General features: G+C 34.4%; 1 protein-coding gene across 1 annotated transcript; it reads right to left on the bottom strand.

Moving 5' to 3' along the window:
- Positions 1 to 22: 22 nt before the first annotated feature.
- On the bottom strand, positions 23 to 27,603 carry GTF3C3 (general transcription factor IIIC subunit 3). Its single transcript, XM_019741323.2, has 18 exons — positions 27,333 to 27,603; positions 26,293 to 26,404; positions 23,087 to 23,274; positions 22,055 to 22,178; positions 21,549 to 21,740; positions 20,888 to 21,053; positions 17,013 to 17,160; positions 16,422 to 16,494; positions 15,318 to 15,421; positions 14,220 to 14,391; positions 11,610 to 11,812; positions 11,173 to 11,274; positions 10,400 to 10,535; positions 8,109 to 8,346; positions 7,279 to 7,469; positions 5,530 to 5,654; positions 2,273 to 2,425; positions 23 to 991 (listed from the first exon to the last, which is right to left on the bottom strand). The coding sequence occupies exons 1-18, from the start codon at positions 27,432 to 27,434 to the stop codon at positions 869 to 871; spliced, it is 2,652 nt and encodes an 883-aa protein (XP_019596882.1). The 5' UTR covers positions 27,435 to 27,603; the 3' UTR covers positions 23 to 868.

Raw genomic sequence — 27,603 nt, forward strand, 5'->3', positions numbered from 1 at the left:
TGTTATTGAACATGGTCCTCTCTTTTCTTTTTCTTTTTTCTTTTTTTTTGTCAGAAAGCCATTGACAAACACTAATAATGCATTTTTTAATTAGCCTCAGAGCAGGATATTTTGAATTAAGTCCAGCTTCCCAGGTCATAGTCTACATAGTTAAGATACATACAGATGAAAAGTAAAAAAGTAACTCAATTATTTCTCTTCCTACCACATAACAATTTTAAATAATTCTGTTAGGAGCTAAGTGAATTACATAATTGTGTTAACATTAGAAAGAGTCCCAGTTTGTCTTTCCTTTAATAAGCAACATCATTTTCTATGTATTTGAAAAACTATCCATGCAATAGTAACAGGGTACTAAGAAATGCATGACTGACAACAATGACGATGGATGTAGAAATGCAGCACATATTTCTTACAAATAAGTATATCTCAAGTCCTGCATTTAAGGAATTGTATTGAGAGGTCACATATATCTTACTACTGTATTCCTAGCACCTATCACTGTGCCTGGTATATAGTAGGTATTTAATATATCGTATTAAATGCACAGGTGAATAAATGGTATGAGTGAAATATTAGTGTATTTGACTCCAAGCTAACTCAAAGCTTATTACTGTCCATTTCTGCTTTCGGGACAATTTTACTAAAAAATGCTAAAGGAAAATGACAGAACAATATACAAATTCTTATAGGAATGGTAATTTTTGCACATCTAGAAAAAGATGATTATCACATATCAAATATGAAATACACGGTTAGATAATTCTGAAATTATCATTTCCATTTTGGGGCTAATAATAAGCCCTGAGACAGAAAACACTGGTCCACGCACAACAGCTACTCTGTGCTCCTTTTCGGCCGAGGTGCCCTATATAGAGCAATAGGTATACAAAAGTTTTTGTGCCATTGCAATATTCCCGCTGCCCTGATAAATGATAGATAAGTTGTAGGCAATATCTCTTCGTAAGTCGATCTGATCAACTTCTATACCCTAGAGGGGAAAATACATAAATAAGTTATATTTCAAACTGACAACCAGGATAATTTTATCGCAAATAAACAGTTTAAATCATAAGCGTAAGTGTTCAAGTTATTAAAATTCATAATACTAAAAAAATTATAAAATTATGCATCAACCTTGATTCTAAATTTTTATCAGATTATGCTGATTCAGTTAATCATTATAGCAACTGTATCTATCAAATGTTTAAAATTGTCTATCCAATAAGTTAAGGAAAAAGTCTGACCCACATGCCACAGCAGAATAAACTCCAGATGAATTAAGGATTTAAGAATAAAAAATGAAATCATAAAAGAAAAATATATAGTAGGGTAACAAAATCTTCGATAGGAAAGGCCCTTTTAGTATAATAGCAAAAATAGCAACTATAAAAGGAAAGATTAATAGCTATGACATCATAAAAAATGGAAAAAAATAAGTAAATTACAACACGAACAACCAGATGGGGCAAAATACATGTACTATATAACAGAAAGGCATGTACCAAATATGTCTGGGAGGGCAGACACCAAATTGATTATGATTCCCCTAGGGGTGTTATTACCCAAAATTTGGGGGTTAACAGAAAAAACATCTGCAACAATGAAAAATGATACCTATAAAGCTTAAGGAGCAACATGTAAAGGTATTTATGAAATAAAGAACACCAAAGTGTATGTATTTCATTAGAGTAACTATAAAAGTATATATTCATTTGCTTAACAACTAAAGTTAAACAAGGGTACTAGAAAACAGTTGTGGGGGAGTGTGGGGATTATGAGTGTAACTTTAAAAATTTAACAATGAAAACATATACTTTTCTTCAGAAATTAAACGTTACCCCATATTGTATTATCTTGAAACAAAAAAAATTACATCAATACTGGTCTTTCATCTTTAGAAAGAAGTATGTTAATTACACTTGAACTTGGAAATGAACGATGACTACTATATTACTCAAAACTAAGGTTTCATGTCTACCAGCTCATACCTGTAAACTACAGGGGCTATCTTAGGATAATTAAAATGGTCATAACCACAAGTCATGTATGTCCACGTGGTTGCTGACCTAGTCATAAAGCCAAGATGTCAAAGATTGACTTGTTGCTGAACATAATTACATTAATACATTCAATAAGGGAAAAACACATTTTAATATATAAGCTGGTATTATTTCCCTGTCTGGACCATAACACTGAACTAACGACACTTATCTACGAGTATATATGAAATGAAGTGACTCCTCAGTTTTCAAAGTAATTCATACAATACCTCTACCACAAGTGGAGGGAGCTCCAGGGCCTTCTGATAATAATGGATTGCAAGATGAATCAGCCCCAGCTGGTGAAGGCCACGGCCCAAATTGTAGAAAGATTCCTGGCAAGGCCCACGCAGACTGAGGTATCGATTAAGAAAGGAGAAGCCCTACCAAAAGAAAAAGATAAACAATTCAGTATTTCACTCACTTGGCAAATATGAACCACCATATGTGCCAGGTGCTGGAAATACCAATATTAAAAAAAGAGACACGGTCCCATCTGAAAAGAACATGCGTCTCTACTGTTGTATCATATCACAGTATAGTGAAGAGCTCTTCCAGAGATGTAAAGGAAAGATTTTTTTTAAGCTAAGGACAGAAACATTTACGAAAACAAGGTCAAATGTTACAACTAGCTGTCAAAAATCTATAATCTATAAGAACACAGGATATATTTTTTTATTGTTTCAAATTGGCTTTTGTTGCATTAGAAGCCAGTAAACTTTTTGGTTTGAAATACATGTCTGAAAACTTGAGCAGAATATAAAATCTGAGCCCTTATGATGTTAATTTAGAAAGGTTTATCCTCTGGAGCAAACTCACTTGAGTATACCTAATCTTTCTGGGTAAATGGTACTTCTCAGACCTTAATAACCTCTTAACCCCAAAAAAACTTGGGTTTTTGTTCCCCTGAAAGCTTCTGACTCCAAGGTTTTATGGAGAAAACGACTATTTCAGAGCACGGCTATAATAATAATGCAGGATCCCTGTGTGTCACAGCATCCCAAAAGCAACTTGCTCCTCTGCCTCTTCCCTTAATTTCACTTTCCCCTTTAATGCAGCTGCAACTTTTATCATCCACAGAAAGTTACCCACAGCAAAGGTGCAAGTGTCCTAAGAAATAAGTAAATATGTTACTGAGAATTAAGAGTAAATCTACTAATTTGTGAGTATAGAATTTAAAATGCAATTATTCCCTGGTGATCTACTATACAATAAATGGCAACAATTGTTCTTCATAAGTAAATAAATAATAAAGTTAATGAATTCTTTAGAATTAATGTATTTTAGGGACAAAAATAGTTATGTTCAATAAACAAATCATACTTCTGCATAATAAAAGAACCCATTGTGTATGTGAACATGACTTCTACTCTACTGAAAAACATGGTTCTGTTACGTAATAGAAGACAAACTATTAATCTCAGAGAAATATCAAATCTTTATATTTTAAAATGACAAATTTAAAGATAAAAATCTGAGAAAGAAGGAACGGGAATACCAGATGAATTGTTGCAACTCAAATGAACTTGTACGTCTTCTGATACAATAAAAGGAGTTATCTGCTGTATTTTAAGAAATTTTTAACAAGTTGAGGAGGATAATCTCCCTGACAATTGAAAGACTATTCAAATATTCAGTGATTAAAAAACTAGGTAACACAGGCATCCACTTATTTCTTAGATTGAACCATCAAATATAAAACTACAAAAAATGACAAATAAAAACCTTTAAATGGAAAAGAGAAGAGACATTTCAAGCATTTTTATCACATCACTCACTAAAGAGCTCAAGTATATACTGTTTATATAATCATAACTAAAGGTAGAAGTAAAGAAATGTAAGGTTTTACTCTTAAAATATGATATAAAGGTAGGAAAGATAGTAAAACATATGAAATTAGTTTTTTTAATTAGTGCAAAGGAAAACTATAATCCTGTAGCATGAAGAAATCGATTCATGAGAAATTAAAACAATTTAAGAATCACGCTACTTACAACAAAACTTACTTTTTAAAAACCTTTTTCAATGGAAAATGTCTAACATACACAAGAAACTAGTACAACAAATTCCCATCTACTGATCACCTCTTGTTTCATCTCTAGCCCCAACCATTTAAAACCTACTATTTAACTATCAAAGTGACTTGAAATTTAGCTTCCAAATTACTCTGAAATACAGTAAGTCCTCACTTCATGTCATTGATAGGTTCTGCAACTTTAAGCAAAATGACATATGACAAAACCAATTTTACTGTAAGCTAATTGACAGAAACACGAGTCAGATTCCTACAGCATCTCATCAGTGTTATAACGAAATAACGTTTAATGATATGATGTTATTCAAGGACCTGCTACACGTAAATTTTTGTCTTACCAGGCCTAAGTTATTCCACAAAATTTTCCTGTCAATTTTTACCAGAATGTAAGTTTTATGAGGGCAAGGAATTCTGCCTGTGTGCTCACTCAATGCCATGTTCCCAGTAATGGTACAGTGGGTGCTCAATACATATTTGTTTAATTTGTATAATCCTATATTACTTAATACAGCAAAGTATCCATTAAAGAGGAAAAACAAGCTTAGAGGAAGATGTGGACAAAATATTACCAGTAAATACCCAAGAAAAGGAAAAATTCAGGTTTGGGGTTTTTTGTTTTGTTTTGTTTTTCACTTTTTATTATAAAAATTTTTAAATATATAAAAGTAAAAAGAACATTATAATGAATCCCAATACCCAGTTTTAACAATTATCATCATTTTAATTTAGGCATTCTTTTAACCTTTTTTAAATTTAAAATTTTTTTTTAAAAACTAAAAAATACTTTACTAAATCCTACTATCCCACTCAAGCCAACCAACAATTCCTCTCTTTCTCTACTTAAAAAAACATGTTTCTACATGCATCAAACATATAAACATAAAAACTGCAATCATAAAAATAAAAGTGTTGATGATACAGTGGTTAACAAGATCTCTGATCGCTTGAGTGTATTCTTATTACAGGAAACAAACTATATAAAAAGTAAACAAGAAAACAAAAAGGTAATCTCAAATTGCTATATAAGAACCATGAAAACTTTAAAAGAGCAATTTGTTGGTGATGATGTTTGGAAACAGTCACACATTCACATATTCATCTATTATTGTATATATATTATTGTATTTTAAAAAACTAATTTAAAATAAATCAATCTTGAGGACCTACAAGGCTGGAGGGCTTAGAGTGTCCATTGTATAAGGAAGCCTGCACACAAGTCCCCGAGATTCTGCCTGAGTCTTTTTCCCTTATGATCTGGCTTTGTTCCCTTTCTACACGGCTGCATAAGTCTTAGCCAGGAGTATTCTAGGTGTCGTGTCCTTGAGTGCTGAACATAAGGATACGTATTGGGGACTCCCAACACATGTACTAAGCCAGTATTACTTTTGAAGCAGGATAACAAATGTATTATTTTTAAAGATAATCAAGTAATGAGAAATCCAAATGAAATACCTGCACAATAAGAGCATGTCTCCTTAATACATACTTCTGAGATGCCATGTGAATAAAGGTTAGGCCTATACAGAGGTTATAGAGAGGTTCATCGGGACGGGAGCGAAAGGCTTGTACATACTGGCCTGAAAAATAAACAGCGATGTCAGATGGTGTGACAAGAACATAGTTCCTTATTTCCTCAACAATTATTCAAATATAGTTCAAGGCTAAACAAACATTACTGATATTAACAAATGCAAGGTGTACATTCTAAAATACCAACCAGGTGCAAATTTGAAATTTAAAATAATATATAACATACAACAAAATTAGAAAGATTTACCCATGAATGTATCCTGACCATGAAGATGAAATATGAATAACTAAAAGTAATATTCTTTTAGGCACAGCAAGTCATTTTCCTGTAGAATAATACTGCCAAAATAAGCAATTTATCAATTGTGATCATAAGGCTTATGATCTTAAATCTATTTAAAAAACTGGATGTGTTTTTTGTTGAATTCTTTTGTAAAATTAGTTGATTTGTCTTATAAATTCAAGTGTAATGGATCATGGAGGTAAAAAAAGAAAAACAGTTTTGTTTTTTAGATTATGGGTATTTCCCCAAAAGTAGCTGCTACTGTCTTTCCTCAGAAATGCTAAATGTATGTAATAATAAAATAAGAATTTGCAGTTTTGTGAATTCCATGTATTCTGCATACGTAACTATTTCATGTCAAAAGCTTACCCATATGAGATAGGGGAATTTAAGTATTTTTTCTTACAAAGGAATGACCTATAATTTACCATATATAGATAAAAGCTTCTATTCCAGAAGGAACTAAAATCTCTTTAGCAGCATAGATGGTAGATTGCCATTTGGACTTTCTATTTTGACCTATAAGTTTCTAAATATAGAAAAATAAATCTCCATTTTATATTTTCGTAATATAAATAATTTCAAAAGCACATACAGTGGAGGAAAGTGTCAACATCTGATGTTCAAGGTTACTGGCTGAACAATTCTAAAAACACCACCCATACACAAAGAAATACAAAAGTATTAAAATAGCCAAATCACAGTTTATTCAAAAGAAGTGAACTTGGCAACACTAGCTTCTAGACAGCAGGAAACATATGCCTCACTTTAAGTTTAAACATTTGGTTAGGTATTTTTCTACTTGTTTGTTTCTGATTTCTTATTACAGAACTTTGTTTTATATGATTAATGAATTTTCCCTGAGTTTAATTAGAATTAGTAAGCACTCTGTAAATAAATCTTGATATAAAGACTTTTCTCCTAAAGGAATGAACTATCAGCAAATCTTAAATCCTCTGTTGTATAGCAAATTAAATTCAGGTAGGAAATCATCCATAATTAGTAAAAATTATTTTAAAAATAAACAAGCCTAAGTAGGGAGAATGGTTGACCTTTAAAATGAATCATAAGACCTACTTCAGCCTTTTGAAACCAAAGCTTCATAAGAAAAGTAAATAATTATTATCGTCATTGCTAACATAGCCACGTACTATATGTGCCAGGCATTGTTTTAAGTACTCTATATTAACTCACTTAATTTTCACAATATCTACAGGATAGGTCCAATTATTATCTTAATTTCAGAGGTAAAGCAACTGAGGCAGAAGGAGGTAAGATAATTTGCAATGTTGGAGCTGCTGTTTGAACCCAGGCATTTTCCGATCCAGAGGCCAGGCTCTTAAGCACCACACTGTTCCTGCCTGACAAAGTCATGTCCCAGAACTTACCAAGGGCGTGTTTAAAACTACCAGACACGAATGCATTGTGTCCATTTAACACACACAGGGCATGACTGTCTGGATTTTTCAGCATTAAACGGAGACAGAAGCGATGATGGCGTACATCTTGAGAGTGCATGGTAACTTGATTGAAAATGTTCCAGAGCTGGGGTTTATTGACATTTTCCATTACCATTACCCTAAAATTGCAGAAAGAGGATGGGGGTAAAAAATAATGTAAAAGGAAAACCTTCCTGATTTCTAAGAATGAAACCCTTCAGTGCTGTCCTATCAACATTGAAATGTACTATCCCCCACCAAAGAAGAACAGATTGTTTCTTCCTTTTTTAGCAAAACCAATTATACAGTGAAAGATTTTTCCCAGAAAATTCTGCTTTGTAGTTAATATTTCTACAGCTTGTTTCTGCTTTTTAACAAAACATTTAGATCAAAACACAGAATCAAGTGCTTTTAATTTTACCTTTTCTCCCTGCCCACTACAGCTGCAATACAATGAACACTGAATAATAATGTGTGTCAGGCATTGTTAAAAGGATTTATATATGCTAACTCATTCAGCCCTCACAATAATCCTATAAGGCAATCGTATTATGATGTCCATTTTATACATGGGGAGATTAAGGCATAAGGGGTTAAATATATGAATGCATGCTCTCATATATTACCTCTGAGCATCACCAATGAACTGAATTAACCAGTAACTAGCAGGAGAGCTAAAGTAAAACATTTCATTAATTCTTAAGCAAGAGAGACAAAGTAAAAGTAAATATACATACTCTATCAGAGAACCTAATTAAAATAAGTTATTAGAAAATCACCTGATATAGTTGTATGCCTTTCTGAAATTTTTGTCCAGAATTGCAGCAGAGAGACCAAAGTATTCTAGTTCTTTGCGTTTTTGTCTGTCATCATAAAATGAATAATATTCCAATGAAGAATCCACAAGTAACTCAGCCTCCTGAAATCGGGATAGGTCACATAAGGAATATATGGCCTTCAACAGAAGGTTCCACCAGTCATCTTTCGTCAAAACACTCGTGAGTACAGCAAATATTGCTACAATGAGACCAATGAAAAACAGTTAGGATACTGTACTTCTAGAAACAGCAGTATTAGAAAGAAAAATTCACATAATTGATTTCAAGGTTAAATTTTAAGGTTAAATTTAATAACTATGGTCCTAATAACACTCTTCTAACAATGACGAGAAGGGGGTAGTTGCCTGTTTCCACGCCTTCAACACCACCCACTCTGCTCTGCCTGCCTAACAATCTGCAATTTCAGGTGATTCTCACTGCTGATTTGTTCTCTAAAAAGTCCAGCTACCTCATTTGTGTTTCTCAGTGAGAGCTGGGATATATGGTCCTCCAGGCAGAATGAGTGTGCTTTCCATGACTGAGGTCAGATACGGATTTTGCACATACAAGGCATTCAAATGTTTGCTCAGCAAAAAACTTCAAACTTTGAGATTCATATTGTGCTTGTCCTTTTTTTATATCCTTAATTTTCTTTCCTCTGCCTCAAAATTTCTTTTCCTTCAAAAATCTTCTCTTATTTGTCTGTAAGAAGCCTCCCTTTTATAGCCCTTGAAAACCACAAAAATGTTTCAATCTTTGACCTAGTAATTCTCCTTCTGGGATCTTTTCTAAACAACTAGTCATAAATATAGATAAAACCATAGGCATGAAGATGCTCACAACAGTATTATTTATAAAAGAAAACGACTGGAAGCAACCATATATCAAAAAATAATGAGAGAATGATTAAATAAATTATGGCACTGCTATCCAATGGAATATTACAAATTCCTTAACTATAATAGCTATCAAGAGAATAGAGCAACATGAGAAAATGTTAAGTGGAAAAAAACCAGAGGACAAAGACATATGAAACGGCAAAGATGCCTAGCTCATCCTGTCCTGGTATAATGCGATCCCCACTGTGGTAAAATTAACTAACAAAGCAAAACAGCAAACACCTTATGAGCCTAAGAACAACCAGCAATGGAGCTAAAATGAGGACATACTGAAAAGAAAACAGACAGGATCAGATATAGAAATAAATGTGACTTCATGAAACAGTCCAAATACAAGCTGCAGAGGCAGAGGCTGTTGGGATGAGCTCAGAATCAGTGAACTGAGCAGCTAAGCATTCACTCCCTTCCTCTGACTCTTCCCACACACCTTTCCTATCTTACATCCTTATATCATGCTAATAGAGATTCAGCTCTTCTGCATTCTAAAACCCTAGCCATTGCACACTGTCATGCCTGTAGTAATTAAACAATAAATGTCTCTTGAATTAACAATGAAATAATTTTCTACCAGATTGATCTCTCTAGTTTATAGCCTAGGTCTTTTCTAAAGTTCTCTAAGTAATAACCTCACCTAAGCACACTTGATGATTTTCTAACTAAAAACAAATGGTTTTTAAAGTCGTATTACTTGAGACTGGATCAAATCAACTTATTTCCAGAGTTTCTATGACTACTGCTACATTTGTCAAAATTGAATTTAACAGAGAATGGAATATATGTAATTGAAGTGACTGAACAGATAGGTTAATCTGTACTGTAATCTAATCTTCACAAATTTCTTAAAATAAGATATACAATGGTACTTCGGTTTTCGAACATCTCCACTGACCAACATTTTGGTTTATAAATGCCGTAAACCCGGAAGTAAATGCTTCGGTTTTCGAACACGACTCAGAAGTCAAACATGTCACACGGCTTCCGCTGAGTGCAAGATCCTGAGGCCTAGTTGTCAGCTGTTTTCGAACATTTCAGAACTCATGGATTACGTTCGAAAACCAAGGTACCACTGTAATTTCTTCTTAAAAGCACAAATTAAAAGTTTTGGTTTTTTTCCACAAAAAGATCCAAGCAGATGTTTTCCTCTTAATTTTGTAAAAATTATTTACATATGGCCTTTCTTTTCTTTTTTTAAATATCAACTTTATTATACTCGAAGGATTTAGATGAGAAAATTTCATTTCACTTGAAAAGGCTATAGTTTCAATTAGATTACTGTCAGGTATTAATTATTTCCTGAGTCTTTTTTCTAACTCAGCCAAGTTTTATGTAATAAAGCAAATGAAAAGTAGTTACCTTTTGCATCACAATTTGCTGTCTCTTGGTCATTGTTGTCTGATATTTTGTCTCTTGACACTTTAATAAGGTAGAGATGCCTCTCTCCAGATTTGGAACTGGATATCAAACAGACCTGGGCTCTATTCATTGCTACCTACATTAAAGATAAATTGAGGGTTTTTTAGTCATATAACTTTTTTAGAAAAGTCTACGGGCCACAAGTACCACAGTAGTGCCTGAAAGCTTCTGAAATAAGGGAAAAAGAGACCAAATTACTGTGTATATGAACATCTAAAAAAGATTGAATAGAGATTTTTTCTTATCAAAGGAATCTGGGTTATACTACACTACTCACAAAGAAGGCAATTCACATCAATTTTATAACATACTCGTATACACACACACACACATATACATAACCACCTCCCTGCAAAAAAGCTAGACTAGGAAAGAATGTCATAATCTGGAAAACATTTTTGCAAAGTGAAAAATTTTGACACATATTAGTGTCTGCAGGGCCAATAACATAAAACTACGGCTCTCACTTTCTTAAATATGTACTATCAAGGATTTTATTTCACTTCATCTACAGTCAAATTTACATACTTTCATGTAGACTTTCAATAACATACCATTAATCTCTAAGCCTTTTGTCTGTATCTGATTTTTACTTTAAAAAGTTTGAGTTTAATAGAGTAAAACAATTACAAAATAGCTACAATCTATGTTTAAATCGAATTCTAAACATTTAAAAAGCAACGACGTTAATATAAAGAAAGATCATTACCCACCTTTAAAAACATAGCTAACATGGTAAGTAGGGAGTCCACATAACCATACATTTTGCCTTGTGAAAACAACAGAGTAGAACGATGAAGTAATAACTTCAGTTCCTAAATAAATAAGCACATGATAATCAGTGGGACAGGATTCCTTTACTGTAAGTTGTTTTGTTTCAACAGAAAAGTTTTATCTTAGAAACCAAAGTTTAAGAACATTTGTTTTATGGTCATTCATTATAATTAAGATCCAATCTTTTAGAAACTATAATTTATGATGTCTAATGAGTGGCTGAAACTTAACACTCAAAATCATTTTTCAAAAACATTGAATTTAATACACTAAAATAAAACGTTTGGATATAAACTGTACAGACATCCTTAACTGAGGAGAAAGTTTTAAAATGTGATCCACTGACAGAAACTTCCTTCTAGGATACATGGCCTACCTGCTGCGCCGCATTTGCATCCTGTGCTAAAGTGTCTGGATCATACATCGGTTCAAGAGCTTCCAGAGCTTTCTCAGGACGGCCCAGCTGCTGCTGAAGGGTGGAAAGTGAAATTCTTGCATCCAGATGGAGCGGGGCCAGATCAACCACTTTCCCATAGCTTTCAGCAGCACGTTCCATGTAGCCTAAGGCCTTTAAACAGTCTAAGATGGTAAAATAAAGTATAAATATGAACTGCAGATGTGTAAGCTTGCCATAACTATTTATCCAATTTTTACAGACATATTATAGCAGTATCAAAAGAATTATAATAAGAAATGTACGTATATTTCCAGTACTTTATAACAACTGTTGGTTCTAACTTCTATCTATTGATTGATTGTTCTATTAAATCCCCTAACTAAACTCAAATTGCTATCAGGATGTAATCAGCATATATATACAATTTGAGGTTCTGCTTGATTCACTTAGCATTATGCTTTCAACATTTTTCCATGTCTTCATTGGCATTTTGAATGTTATAATATCCAATTAAATAGATTGTTTACTTAAACATATTTTTTGACATTTAGGTTATTTCTAAATTTTCATTCTAATAAATAATACTTCAGTAAATATCTTCACGTATCTGAGCCAGAATTCACAAATTGGAAGACCAATTTAACCCACAGATGTGTTTTGTTTGGTCACAGTGCTGTTAAAAACAATAAATTATCTACATTTTCTAAAATTAGGATTTTTATGAAATCCAAATTACTCGATTCTTTTGATAAATCTGCACTTGGCAACAGTGGGTCCCCCATGCCCACACGGCACATGAACATCTGAGAAACAGCAGCATCCTTCAGACAGGGCTCTCCAGTTCTCACCCTCCCCAGTCCTCTCACTTGCCCACTTTACTCATTTTTGTTACCTGCCAGGCTCCTGAGTTTTGTGTCTCCAGTATAAACTATTTCTTTTCCCCTCACTCAATTATTTCCTTGGGATAAATTCTTATACGTGAGGTTATTGGGCCCTATTCCTCAAACTTTATGCTAATCAATTATTGAACTTGAAAACATCGCTATAAGCATTTCTTCTCTCCAACCTAATAGATATAACACAAATCTAGGCCCTTTTCATCACTTTTATCTTTCACTGCAATTATCTCCTAAAATGGTGCTTTTGCCTCAATTGCTCTCTCAAATCTCTCCTGACCATCATGTTTAAGTTAAACTGTGATAATAAGGGAAGACTACTAAATATGGATGGATCATCACAGTGACATTTCTCATATTTTTTTATTTTTCACTTTTAAAAATATTTTGTTATTATCCTAAGCATTAAATTCCTCTAATGATGTTTCTCATATCATGATCCCAAATTTCTTTATGATGTTGAGATGATTCTAAGGTTTTATCTTCCACTCGTCTCAAGCTACACAGTCTCAACATAGAAACAGCGTCTACCAGCATCATGATCATAATTACACAGGATTTGTAAAGTACCTACTATTAGTTACAGGAGCAGGTTCAATATCACAGCCTTAGGAAGGCAATAAAAATTCCAATTCTCTGTTCATGTCATTAAAAGTCAAATTCCACAAATAATATAACTTTTTACGATGGTATATTACATTTGTATTCATATTTACTAAAAGTGTTATATTAATCATTAAGCGCTCTCTTTGCTATTTTTTTGTCTGTGATACATCTCAAAATATCCCAAAATGTCAATCAATGCTTCTCTAGTTATAGAGAACTTTCTGCCATCATGTAGTATTTTAAAGACTATTCAAATTTTAATGCATCTTTTATGTTGATTCAATAGGAAATCCTATTAGAATATTTTTGGCTTTCATATGTTTCTTTAAGAAATGTAGTTGTTTTTCTAAGCTATTTTTCCTACTCTATATGATTTATTTCAGACTACTGTAGACTTAGAAATAAAATGACAGATAAAACCCAATCTTGGTCATATTTTCAGCTCAAAGAATACTGAAAATACTTTTTAATATAAATCCATAAAAGCTCTTCAAAAATTAGATTGCACCCCAAGTCTGGCAATCTATTACAAGAAACCAGACTCTATGGTTAAGACAGATAAAAGATAGGTATTTAAGGTATTTTTAACAGGGACACATTAGTCCTGCTTCACTCTGCTACTATTAAATGAATCATTCATCCAAAGCATTAGTGAGGGATAAATCATTTAGTGACATACCAATTAAAAATACTAAACTTCAGGGGCAGCCAGATGTCTCAGTTGGTTAGAGCAGAAGCTCTCAACAACAAGGTTGCAGGTTCAATTCCCGCATGGGATGGTGGGCTGCGCCCCCTCAACTAAGATTGAAAACAGTGACTGAACGTGGAGCCGAGCTGAGCCCTCCACAACTAGATTGATGGACAATGACTTGGAGCTGATGGGCCCTGGAGAAACACACTGTTCTCCAATATTTCCCAATAAAAAATTAAAAAAAAAAACACACTAAACTTCAAAAAAGTACTCTGAAACCAGAAATACTTTCTCCAAGACATTAATATTTTATCATAATTATTAGTATGCTGTGAAACAAAATTCCTGTCTCCTAATATATGATTAAAACTTCTCCCTCCCACAAAAAAGTATTACCTGCATGCCGAAGCCAAACTACTGCAAGGTTGTATCTTTCAGAGCAGACTAGTGCGCTAAGGAGAGGAAGTGCAGAATTGTATTCACCAACATCCAGAAAAGCTTCAGCAACATCTAAATAGAGGTCTCCCATATCTTCAGGATTCTGTTCCACTAGTGTTGTCAAAAGAGGCTAGACCGCAAAATTAAAGCCTGAAGTCAAATATTTATTACAAAAGTGCACAGCTATGTCTATTTCTCTTTTAACATATATATCAGTTAATCTGGGGCAAACCTAAAAATTAATAAAAACAGCTTTAAATAATTTTCTATTCGTTTTTTGTATCTCTATTAAAAGAACTCATACAGCCATTATTCACTCATTCAACACATTCCTTTCGAAGCCATATTATAAGGCTGGCATGGCAGAAGCTAAGACAACACTGCTCTTCTGTGCTCTTTCTCTAACAAGTCAAACATAACCATGGCCTCTGTGTTTGCAGTGTTTCTGGAAGCTCTCCCCTCAGATATTAGCATGGCTTACTCCCTTCAAGTCATTATTCAAATGCCCCATTTTCAAGGAGACCTTTCCTTACCACCCTATTTAAAACTGCAACTCCTCCCATTCCCAATGTTCCCTATTCTTCCTTGTTTGATTTTTCTCCAAACCATTTATCACCAACGAACATCCTATATTTTACATATTATTTTATTATCTATCTAATCACATTAGGACAAAATCCACCAGGGCAGGGATTTGTATATTTTATTAAATACGTTATCCTAACGTCTGCAAAGTAAATGCTTAATTTTTTTATTCAATCAAATACTTCATCGGATATTGGCAAGACAGAATTAGCTGTGAGAAATTACCAATTGTCTAAAAGCCCAATCTCAAATTCTGATCCCTCGGTTGTTCTAATTTTAAAAGAAAAACAAAGTATTACAAGCCCAGTTCCAAAATACTTTTAGCTTTTATAAGACATTCACACAAAGATGCTTATGGTAACTTCCTGGTTATTAAGAAATGTGAAATCTGGGGTCAACTTCTTGTCATCTAAAGAAAACATTGTGGACTTGTTCTGAAGTATCTCAAGTACAGATCTTAATGTCACTTACATTAAGTGGTTCAAGGATGTTGAGATGTACAAGGCAGACCATCAACTTCACTGTGATATCTATCGGCACTCCATCAGGTATGGTACAGGTAACATTCTCCCCAGCTGTGCATTAGCAGACAGACAAACAGCAGTTCCTATATGCAAGCTTAGAATGTGGGGCAAATGGAGTAAACTATCTTCTTTGTAAGATCTCATTTACTTAATTCAAAGGAAATGATTCCATAGTCAATTCTAATTTGGCCAACTCTAGTACTATCGTGTTTCCCCGAAAATAAGACCTAGCCGGACCATCAGCTCTAACACATCTTTTGGAGCAAAAATTAATACAAGACCCAGTCTTATTTTAATATAATACAAGACCGGGTGTAATATAAAATATAATATGATATGATATGATATATTATATCATAATATATCATTATTATGATATAATATTATATTATAATATTATATAAATACCGGGTCTTATATTAATTTTTGCTCCAAAAGATGCATTAAAGCTGATGGTCCAGATAGGTCTTATTTTCAGGGAAACATGGTAGGTACTTACACCTACCTACTTATCCAAAACCTACATAAATTCCCACACCTTCTATCAAAACTACAAAGAACTAAAAAGACAAAAATGACACTCTATCTTTTCTCTTCTTGAATTCAAGCCTCTGATAGTCTTCACTACAAAGAGGTTGAAAAGAAATAAAATAATACTATGCTTAAGTTTGAAGGACCATTTTATGTGCATGCTTAAGTTTGAAGTAGAATTTTTTCAATGCATAAGTTTGAGTAAATTAGTAGAGAGCATTTTAAGTCCTTTTTAAAAAATAAATTGCTTTAATACACTGTTCAGTAATCTATTCTTTTTTCACATAGCACTAAAAAGACCCTGGGTCAGTGAGAAATACCATTTCAAATGGACAAATTGAGGAATAAAGGGGACTGAAAAATAATTTTTTAAAAGATTACAAAAAGATGCGACATCTCTCTTAGGAAAAAATGCTTCTTGGGAAAACCTGTTATGAAAACATTAACTATCAATTTCAAAATACTACACTATAAAAAGACAGGATTAGATGCACTTTCCTCTGCAGAGGAAAACTACAACCTTTATTGTCTTCCGAAGTGCCTTCTTCTGCAGTTTTTTTTTCTAACACGATTCCAGAAAAATCTGTAATTACCTAAAAGCATGGGGGGAGGGGGAGAAAATAATACAATAGATATATGTGAAAAACTTTTTCATAATGCAAAGATTTCTACAGTTAATTCAAATATTCCTTACAACATATAAATGGGCTATAAAAAGCAATAGTAAGTCTCTTTAAAATAAGGAAGCACTGTGATATGTTAACATTTTTATATCATATTAACTAATGCTTAATCAACAGATTAAGAATTTAATTGTAGTAATTAGTCTGGCTGCTGAGTCCTGCTACCCTGAAGTACAGACATGGCTGACACCTGTGATAATGATGATAGCTTTTATCATGTGATACTACATTTTATATTTCATATGGAATTACAATAGAATGTAGAAATGTTTCCATGCAGACTTTAAATATATAAATATTAAATATATAATTTAGTACATAAGTAATTTAATATATATAATTAAAATGAGGAATTGTTAATTTGTAAGAATTTTTAGAACACAGAAGTGTATTTAAAACCTAACAGAGAAAGACATAAGTGTACCTACCTCCAAAGCTTTGTCATATTGTTTGTTAGAAATGTATAGTTCAGCTGCTATGTTAACATCTTCCATGGAGACTAGGCCCTGGTGTTTCGAGAAAGCTTCTTCAATTATGTTAATAGCTGAAGTAACATCATTGGCTTCATAGTAACTCCTAAAAAAGTAAGTAGGAAGGTGATGGGATTAAAAAGCACAAATTGGTAGTCACAATATTACTACGGAGATATGAAAGACAGTTTAGGCAATACAATCAATAATGTTGTAAAAATTCTGTAGGGTGTCAGATGGGCACTTGTCTTATTAGGGAGATCACTTCATGGATGGCGTAGATGCCTGACCGCTGTACTGTACACCTGAAGCAGAGGCTGAATGATACTGAATGTCAGCTATAATTTAATATATATCTAGCCATGGGATATGAAGTACAGCATAAGGAATAGAGTCAATGGAATTGTAACAGCTATATACGACGTCAGAGGGGTATTGGGGAAAGAGGGTTATCACTTTGTGAGAGGTGTAAATGTCTAACCATTACATTGTTTTGTACACCTGAAACTAATTTAAAAAAATCTTCCTATTTAAAAAATAGGAAGCTGTTTAAAAAAAAACTAAGTGGCAAAATGGATGAGTGCTTATTTAATTCAGATTATAAAATTCATTTCCTTGCTTAGGCCCTTTAGCTATTAACTATGATTTTCACTTTCTTAAATTTTGGAAAGAGAAGAAATTCTTCTTTAAAATCATAATCAGAGCTTATCCAGAGAAAAATGTGCAATGTCAATATAACATCACAATGTCAAGCATCTCTCTCCTAGAGCTACCTCATATTATTCCAGCTCATTCCCTCTGTACTGCAATAGCAACAACTCTTCTACCTCAATAGGATCTACAAGGCATTGATCCTACCACTTTTTTTACTGTCTCTGCACCCTTCCTGTTTTCACTTGCCTCCTTCTCCATGCTCCAACATTATAATTACTTCCTCAATTCTCCTGCCCTTCTCTCCCTTTATCTAAATCATCTGATAAAACTCCAGCCCTAGTTAATTCAAATATGCCTATTCTTCACGACCAGCTACCCAGCTGACCATGCTGACTGGACTCATTCTAAATTAATGGCCACTAGCCTCAAATGGGCCCATGGTGCTGAGCAGCAATCTTGTTACAGTTACCTAGTCCAGTACTTTTCAAACTTGAATGTGCAAATCAGCTAGGGATCTTATAATGGCTTATTCTGATCCAGTGGTGCTGGGGAAGGGTTGAGTTTCTACAACTGTGACAGGCTCCAAGGTGATACAAATGCTGCCAATCTGTGAGGTAGCAAGGTCCCAAGGACCTAGACACTACTTTACATGTGATCCTCTAAATCTCCAACACTCTCCTATCCTCACTCTCACCTGATGACCCTGCTTATTTTACAAAGAATTACCCATACCCACAGCCATATCTTCTCCCTCTCCTATATATAGCTGATTCCCAACTAGATCCCATTCCCTCAAATAGATTGAATAGATATCCAATCTATTCAAGGATATCACTCAAGCAAATAGTCCCCTCTCTCATGAATCTTCAACATGTCCCTCAGTTGTGAATCATTCCTATCAAAATACAAATATATTGCAATTTTTCCAAACTTAGAAATTATCTCTTACCCCTACAACCCATTCCAATTACCTTCCCATTCCTCAGCTCCCTTTATAAATTTCTCCAGAGTTGCCTATCCTCCAGAAGCCCCCGCCTGTCTTCAATGCCAACACTCAATCCTCATTTTACATGATCGATCTATCTACACTATTTCACACAGACCATCATCCTGGAAATGCTTTCTTTCTTTCTTTTTCTGTTGTTGTCTTTGTTCTTTTTTTGAAGTGCTTTCTTCAACAATATTCTAGAATGTTATGTTCTTTTCATTTCCTCCTATTTCATTGCCCATTTCCTTTCAGCTTTCCTATTGCTTCCTCATCTTTCAGACTTCTAAACACTGTTGTACGTCAGGGTTTAGTCCTCAGAATTCTTCCCATCTCTCCTCCTCTCTTCTCTTCTCTCAAACACACATGCACATAACACATCTCACATCCAATATATCAGAAAACACTGAGAGCTCAGCCTTCAAAATACATCTAGAATCTGATTACTTCTCACCACCTCCTGCTGCCTTTACCCTGATCTAAGCTATCATTATCCCTTCCATGGAGTATTGCAATACTTTCCTAACTGTTCTCCCTGCTCCTGCCCTTACTTTTCCTTAATCTGTTCTCAAAAAAGCAGCCAGAATTGATGCATTTAAAACTTAAGTCAGATTATGTCACACTTCGACTCAATACCTTCCAATGGCTTACCAACTCATTCAGAGTAAAAGCCAAAGCTCTTACCGTGGCCCAGAAGGGCCAAGTGATCTTTTCCTCTGACCCCTGACATTACTCCCGCTATGCTCCCTAAACCTTCAACTTCTACGGTGTTTCTTGAGCACTCCTTTGCACTTACCATTTCCTTTGCCAGTGATACTCTTCCCTGATCTCTGCTCCCATACCCCGTTCACTTTCAGGTCGGTATGACTATGACATAGGAATTAAGTCCTTCTCTAATCACCCTACTTAAAATGACACACTTCTATTCCTCAACTTCCTATCCCCCTTTCCCTGGATCATTTTTCTTCATATCACTTATCAACATCTAACATACTAAATACTTAGTTGTTCATTTGCTCATTGCCTATCTTCCCCCAACTAGAATGTAAGCTCCACTGGGCATGGAATTTTAAAACTCATTCAATACTGGATCTTCTGGTACCTTGTACAGTGCCTGGCACATAATTTTTATTCAATAAATATTTATGGAGGGAAAGAGAAAGCCCAATAAATCAGAATTTATAGTAATAGAATTTCATATAGGAAAGACTTCTGTGGCAGTGGCAGAACTGTCCCTCACTACCCTGTCCCAATAATAAGACTATAAATTATAAAGTGGAAAACAAATTTACTATCTAATAGTTCATAAAGTAGAAGATCACTGGGCTAACCACTATGAAAACTAGAGATTTAATTAACAGAAAAACCTGTCCTCAATGCTCATTATATACATCAAGGATCAATTTAGGGTTGCCTTGCCTCAACAAATGTCCTAAAATGCTTCCAGTAATCCTACATAACCCATTCTAGGGAGCACAGTGTTTACAGCCAAGCATCTTCATGACAATGGCCATGGAATTAATAGGGTTAACCCTAAGATACCTATATCAAGATGGTTAATTCTAGACTGAAATACGGTAACAGATATCTCTAGAATAGAAAGCATACTGCACGGCATTACTTAGTCAAATGTTTCCTGCTTTGTTTTGCTGTACAGTATATCAGAGAAATAAATGTAGTTGGGCATAATATTTTAGAATAAAATATGTACCAAAGTCAGTCACATGTGCCAACTAAAAAGAAAATTTTTCATCTTAAAATGTTATTCTAGTATTGGCTCAAGATAAAATGATTACAGAAGACCCCAGATCCCAAACATTTCATCAGCACAGTTGCAATAGTCTATAATAATATTACTGCAAATGTACCTAACTTCACATAAGTTATAGAAACCTGAGAATCTAGTCATCCTTTCAGAGTATAATTTATTTTTCAGCTTCTGAGCACTTGAAAGGTATTTGTATATACAAATTTTTCTAAGCACTCATACAGTTCAGTTGGAAACAAAAAAGTACTCAAACAAACAAACAAACAAAAAAACAATTTTTTTTGTGTTCTACATTTAAGCACAAACACAGGAATCAAAACAGTTCCTTGAACCTTAATAAAAAGTGCATTCTAGTTCAAATATGCTTTGACTTCTAAAATAAGATGATTAATAACAACATTTGTACACATTTCACTCCGAACTTACTTTGCCATATCTCTAGCCAATTGCATAAATCGTTCTCCATCAGATGGAGACAAAAGGTTTAAAATACGCCTATAACCATCCATTGCCATTTTATGATCTCCCATCTGTTCGTAAAGACTTGATCGCTCCCACAGATAACGGACATTAGTAGGTTCATATTTAAGAGCTAAAAAGAAAAAAAAGATTTATCATAAAAAGGGGTTCGTGGTACCTGGGTGTGACCCATGTTGTCTTCAGAAAATTTAACAAACACTCGAATTCTCCTATGAAACCAAGTGGGTTATTCAGGAATATATCTACCTTCACTGGAATTCTCAACAAGGTTTGATCTAAAACCAGACAGAAACTGAATCATATTAATCTTAATTTGATCACTCTAGTCTGATATTAAACCTCAAGGAACAGCTTAGAACCGACACTGACCTCAGTAGGAAAATTAAAGTACTGTTGTTCTTCTTACTTTTATGCTACATTATCTCACAATATAAGTAAAGTTGCTGATTTTACATGAAAACAGAGGAACCCCAAAGACTTAACTCTGGTATAACAGAATATAACGAATAAGTATATTTCAGTTAACATCACCCCAAAGTGACAAGTACCATTATCAAAAAAACCTATTATGCAATATGTTATCAAATGAGAAAAACATTTTAATTACCTTTTGTGTAGCAAAAAATAGCCTGCTTAATATTGTCTTGTTCCAGAGACATTTCTGCCAATCTAACCCATTCTTCAGTGTCACTGGGATTTAAATGTGCAGCAATCAACTCAAACTGCAGAGATTTCTCCATGTCACCTTGGTCCTCATAGATCATGGCAAGAGTAGAGAATGGCTCATAAGCCAGGGGAGCTATAAAAAATTTTAAAAAAACAAAACAAATTCTATTGGTTGATGGAAGAGGTTTGAGCTGATGTCAATCCTATGGCTCAAACTATGGGTCATTTTTAATATTTAAAGTCTTTAAATAACTCTATCAGAATTATACAAACTACTAAATGGAATTTATAAGCACTAAAATAAGCACTAAATTGTATTATTTTTAAAGCATTCTCTTCTCTAAACAAAATGTAATTTCATGGAAACCCCTATTCTACATCATGCCCCCTCATGAAAATCCCCCTTTGCTAATGCTAACCTGCAACTGTCAATAAAACAGAAAGCACCTTGTCTTATGATTTCCATGCACATCAATATTGCCTCTTCATGTTCTCCCCGAGCAAAGCGAATGTTGGCTTCCCCCATGAGACCTCTCAGAGCTCTGGGAAGTTTACTCCGAGGCCTTTTTTCCTGTACAGAATTAAAATGACATTTAGGTTAAAATATAGTAATGTCTGAGATCTCAATTCCAGCTATACAGACCATAATGAAACTGAAATTTTTCTTTAAAACTTTTAGATCTACATTCAGAACTAAAGACTAAATGGCTACAATTCCAACTGACTCATTAACATTAGAGTCCATATTTCAAGAAAAAGTCTAAAACTCAATCATAGGAAACAGAAATTAATCTACGATATTCTCCAAACGGGGCACACCTCAGAAAATTGAGACGAAAAATGAGAAAATTTCCTATAGTAGAGAGTTTAAAGCACAGTAAAATATATAAAAAAAGTAAACCAAAGCAGTCAGGAATTAGTAAGTTACCAATTAGAATAAAAACAAATGTACAACTGGATGCTGCAAAATGAATTTATATGCCAGGAGACTTATTATGACGCAGTCTACTGAAGATCCTCCTCCTTTCAAATTTATCTACTAAGAATGAAGTACGTTAAAAAATATCAAGTTACAATATGGACCTTTTAATAGAAAAACTATAGTACATCTCAATAATTAAGGTTTTACAGTTTTAAAAAATCTCTAAAATGAGACATAAGAAACCAGTAACAGTTGTCTCATAGTATTTCCTTTCTTACAGTTTGAATTCTTTCCAAATATATGTATAATTTAAAGATGTATTTTTTTATTTATTTAAGTGTGTTTGTCCAGGACCCATCAGCTCCAAGTTAAGTAATTATTTCAATCTAGTTGTGGAGGGTGCAGCTCAGAGTGGCCCATGTGGGGATCGAACCAGCAACCTTGTTGTTAAGAGCACCGCGCTCTAACCACCTGAGCTAACCAGCTGCCCCCAATTTCTTTTTCAATGTCACATTTTTACATTCTCTTTATTAATACCAAAATAAGTAACAATTTACTTTCATCATTTTCTTGGTTTCACGATTAAGGACCATCTCCAATACAAACACATCTCCTGCAGTGGGTTGCTCAGGTGTTTCTTCTTCCTCTTCCTCTTCTTCCTCTTCTTCCTCATCATCTTCATTCTCTCCAATCATGGAAGCAAAGACTTTGTGAACTGACTTACTAACTCCATCTGACGTTTCTCCTGAAGAAAGACACATTGAAATTGGGGGAGAGGAGGGGGAGATTTAGAATGCTCAGTAGTCAAAAGAAAAGAAAAAACCCAGTATTTTCTGGAACATAAATTTCTACCCCAGCAATACCAAACTCAAAAGTAAAAAAGAAACAAATGAACACTTCCAAAAACAATCCAAAAAAGAAAGCTTTCACAAAGCCATGTATTTTACTCTGTAGGAATTACTGACACATCCTCATCTAGATATACATACAGGTAAAATTAAATAGGAAGTCAGAAGTACACACAGAAACAGTTAAGAGTAGAGAAGAAAAAAAAATTGAAAATTGTAAGGTGAAGACCTAAGAATCAAATAAGTCTAGTGGTCCAGAACCAGGTAGTACAGCATAGTGGTTAAAGGTGAGGCCTCTAGAGCTAAGCTGTCTGGTTTCAAAGTTCCTCTCCATCTCTCACTAGCTGTGTGACCTTGGGCACATTATTGTAGTTTTCTGTACCTCAATTTCCTCATTTGTAAAAAGGGGTTAATAATAATGTCTGTGTTATAGTGCTACTCTAAGGATAAGTTTTTATTTATATGCACTTAAAATAATGACCAACATGTAGTAAGAACTTAATATTATTAATATTAAAATAGTATTATTATTATTTCAGTAACAAAATAACGATATACTGCATTTCTGTCTAAGGACACCACTACAGTGCAATGATTTTTGTTAGTTCATAATGATAATCTTCAATGACTAAAAAAGTTAAGTTTAGAAGCCAATTTTCTTTTAGAGACATGTAACATATTTTACAGAGTTCTAACAAAATAGTTAAAATTTTAAAAATACATGCATCTTTGTGTTAAAAAATTCTTAAGCTTATTCACTTATGTGGAAAACCTCAAACCCCGAAGATGCTGGATAAAAGAGATAGTCAATATGTTTACGAAAGAACAGAGTTTAAAAAAACCCACATGTTCTGAGCAACAAATAAGTAATTAAAATTATGAAGTCTTAAGAATCATCTTCGAGAATTCTGAACATCCAAAATAAATATGAACAGAAATGTGTAAAACAAAACACTATCAATCAACATAATTTATTATAGTCACAGGAAAAAAGGGGGGAAAAATCATATGACCAACTCAACAAACACAGAGAAGTGTTTGATAAAACCCAACACATTCCTAACAAAAATTCTTAGTCAACTAGAAATGCAGCGGAATATCTTTAATTTGATAAGGAATATAATTTCTTTTCCCCATAAATACAGTTAATGGTGAATTATTCAGTTACTGGGAATGAGACAAGTATGCCTGCTATCACCACTCCTTTCAACATTTTACTGGCGGTCCTAGCTAATGTAATAAGGGAATAGAAATAAAAGGATAAAGATGGTAAGGAACAAATAAAACTATCATTATTCACAGATATGATTATGTACATAGAAGATCCAAAAGAATCTACACACAAACTGTCAGAATACATGAACTTAGCAAGGTTCCTGTATACAGTGTCAATAAACAAAAATTAATTGTACAATAGTTTTTATATCAACAACAATGAACTGAAATTGTAATTAAAATAAGGTCCTATTTACATGGTGTTCAGGAAAGGTGCTTAAGAGCAAAAATTTAGTAGTGTTATTCAACATTGTACAGGAGGAAAATGACGCCAATGGCCATATAATCTAATTAACTGACTTTGCGTAAGCCTGTTCAAAACTAATCTCTTCTGCTCTGAATATATGCCCATGCTCACCAAGGGTGTTGATAAAGTTCTGAAACAATTTCATCCTGGGAAATTGGGAGTTTTATATCTTAACACGTTGTGTACGGATCACGAGAATCTTCACGAGGGATTTAAACCCCACCGTACGCAACATGTTAAGCAGTCTGATGGAATTATTTGAGCTGAGGCCTCCATTCCTTCTGTGCCTGACTGCTCTCATGATGAGCTATAATTAGCTTCAATTTACCCCCTTTTTTGGGAGGGCCTCACAGCCACCTGTCAGGGGCAGCTTGAAGCAAGAGGACTAGCAGGCACCTTTGGCTGCACCTCCAAGGACCTGATGATGGAAGAGCAAATAAGGAAGGACCTGAGCAGATAAGGAAAGACCCACAGGTTCTTAAAACAATTTCAGTAGCTTTCCCACCCCATGTGCAGGGCAAGGTAAGAAACAGTAACCCTAATTTTCTCTCCTCTTTGCCATTTCTTCCCAACTTAGTCCAAGGAGGCAGGAATGAAGCCTGTTTGTTTTCTCTGTGTAAAGACTTATTTGCTTAAAGATGGAAAAACAGCCTTTTCTACCTTCTAGGACTAGAGAGTTTAATTTAGTTCTCAATCAGACCCTACATAGGAAGCTACATTCTCACTGACAGTTCATTACCCCAGGAAATTTGATATGGGGAATGGATAACATGAATTATTAATAGTATTCTGATCATTAGAAATAGTACGTAGATCACTGGAAATTAATGTCTCCAGACTAATTCATCAGTTAAGTGCTGATGAGTTTAATTAGTCTGGATGCACTAACAAAATCTAATACCTGGACAGGCAGAGCTAAGGACTGAATCCTGGAATGAGGTAACATACCAAGATACCTATGTTGTGTGTGCAGTCCTATCTGTGCAGACAACTGGGCTTCCACTCTTACATTTCTGCCTCATCTCCTATAGCTAAAGCAGTGTTTTGGAAGCCACTTTGTATAGAAGAATATAATTCATTACAATTTCGGAAATATAGTCTGGAAGTAATTAGTAACCAACTGAGAGAAGAAATTTAAAAAATAACTCTAAAAAGGTTCCCAAATACTGATGTCAATTTGAAACATTTTTCCACAAAAATAACTCATAAGACTAACAACCACCATATTCAATAACTCAACAAGTATGTATTGAGTACCTGTTGCATACTAAGCACTATGCTCCTAATAAACCAGATAATCAACAACAGAATGTCACGGCAATGAAAAAATAACATTTTCACTAAATTAGTTATTCTTAAAATTTAATGCAGGTAACAAATGATCTTAACATACCTTCACTGGCATCTTTTTCCTGGGATTTGGTAGAATCAATTCCTGATGATGATGGAACTTCAGAGTCATTTGGATTTTCTTCAGCTGATAACTTTCCTTTTTCCTGAAGACTCTGTGATTGAAAATTGATAAATGATTCCAAAAACTAATGTAGATTTAGCTCTCTTCAGTTGAGAATAGGGCATTTGCCTCACTTCCTATTTCTATAAAACTTGACTTTCCACACATATAGTATGTGGAATCTAAATGTGAATATTGTCGAAGCATTTCAGTGTACTTAGGTCTCATCCTTTAGACTCAGTCATTTCTAAAAAATATCTTGAGGATTTCATTAACCTACACATTGTATCCTAGTTTTTTAAGTGAAAAGAAATAAGGCACTATTAGTCGCATGAATTAGGAAAGAATCCACCAATTAATTTCAAAAAGTGCAATTTTATCTTCCATCAGACTTCAAATAAGCGAGTATATATAGGGAAAATTCTAATATTTCTTCATAAGTATGAAAAAAATATGAGTGAAGATTTTGTTATCAGACAAGAAAATTCACTTATTTTGTGGAAGATTACATCACACCATTGGGAGACTCCTCAAAAAAGGGAGCTCAAATCCCTCAGTTTAGCTAGAGAAACTGAGAACTAAAGAAGAGAGGTGAGTTGCCCACCCAAAGTCACAAAAAGTCTTAGTGGCCAAGCTAAGGCTAGAACCAGATACTCTTAACTCCAAATTCGACACCCTCCCGCCACACACACACACACACACACACACACACACACACACACTTCCCCCTTTAACCTACCAGCGTTAAGCTACTTGCAAGTAAAAATTAGTAAATTTGGCAAAAGAAAAAAGAGAAGAGGTTACAACCAAGACAAAAGCTTTTTGGTGGGGGAAATGTTTTAAAGAGGAGCCTGGCACAGGCATGACAGACAAGAACTGGAGTTTCGGTAACAAGGGGAAGAAGCAGGTGGGTCCCCCACATTTTTCTAAGCGTATGAGGGTGAAAAAGTGAGGGGCATCCGGGCCTAGCATCTCCTCACTTTCTTCTCGCGGGTTTTTCTCTCTTCTCTCCGCCTTTCGAACTCCTCAAAGGAGATCTTCCCTTCCAGATAGTCGATGAGCTCCGGGCTGAATCCTGACATGTCTACGGGGTCCGGATATGCAGCCCCAGGAGCCCAGACAGTGAAAAAGCAGCGCCTCTCAGACTCAAACCCGCACCGGGGAGCCGAGAGCAAAGACCCGGCGTCCTCCGGGGAAACCGGCCCGGCCTGCGCCGCAGCTGCAGCGCTCGGGTTCCGCAGGCGCGCCTGC

Source organism: Rhinolophus sinicus, linkage group LG01 (assembly GCF_036562045.2).
Source record: "Rhinolophus sinicus isolate RSC01 linkage group LG01, ASM3656204v1, whole genome shotgun sequence".
NCBI classification, from domain to species: Eukaryota; Metazoa; Chordata; class Mammalia; order Chiroptera; family Rhinolophidae; genus Rhinolophus; species Rhinolophus sinicus.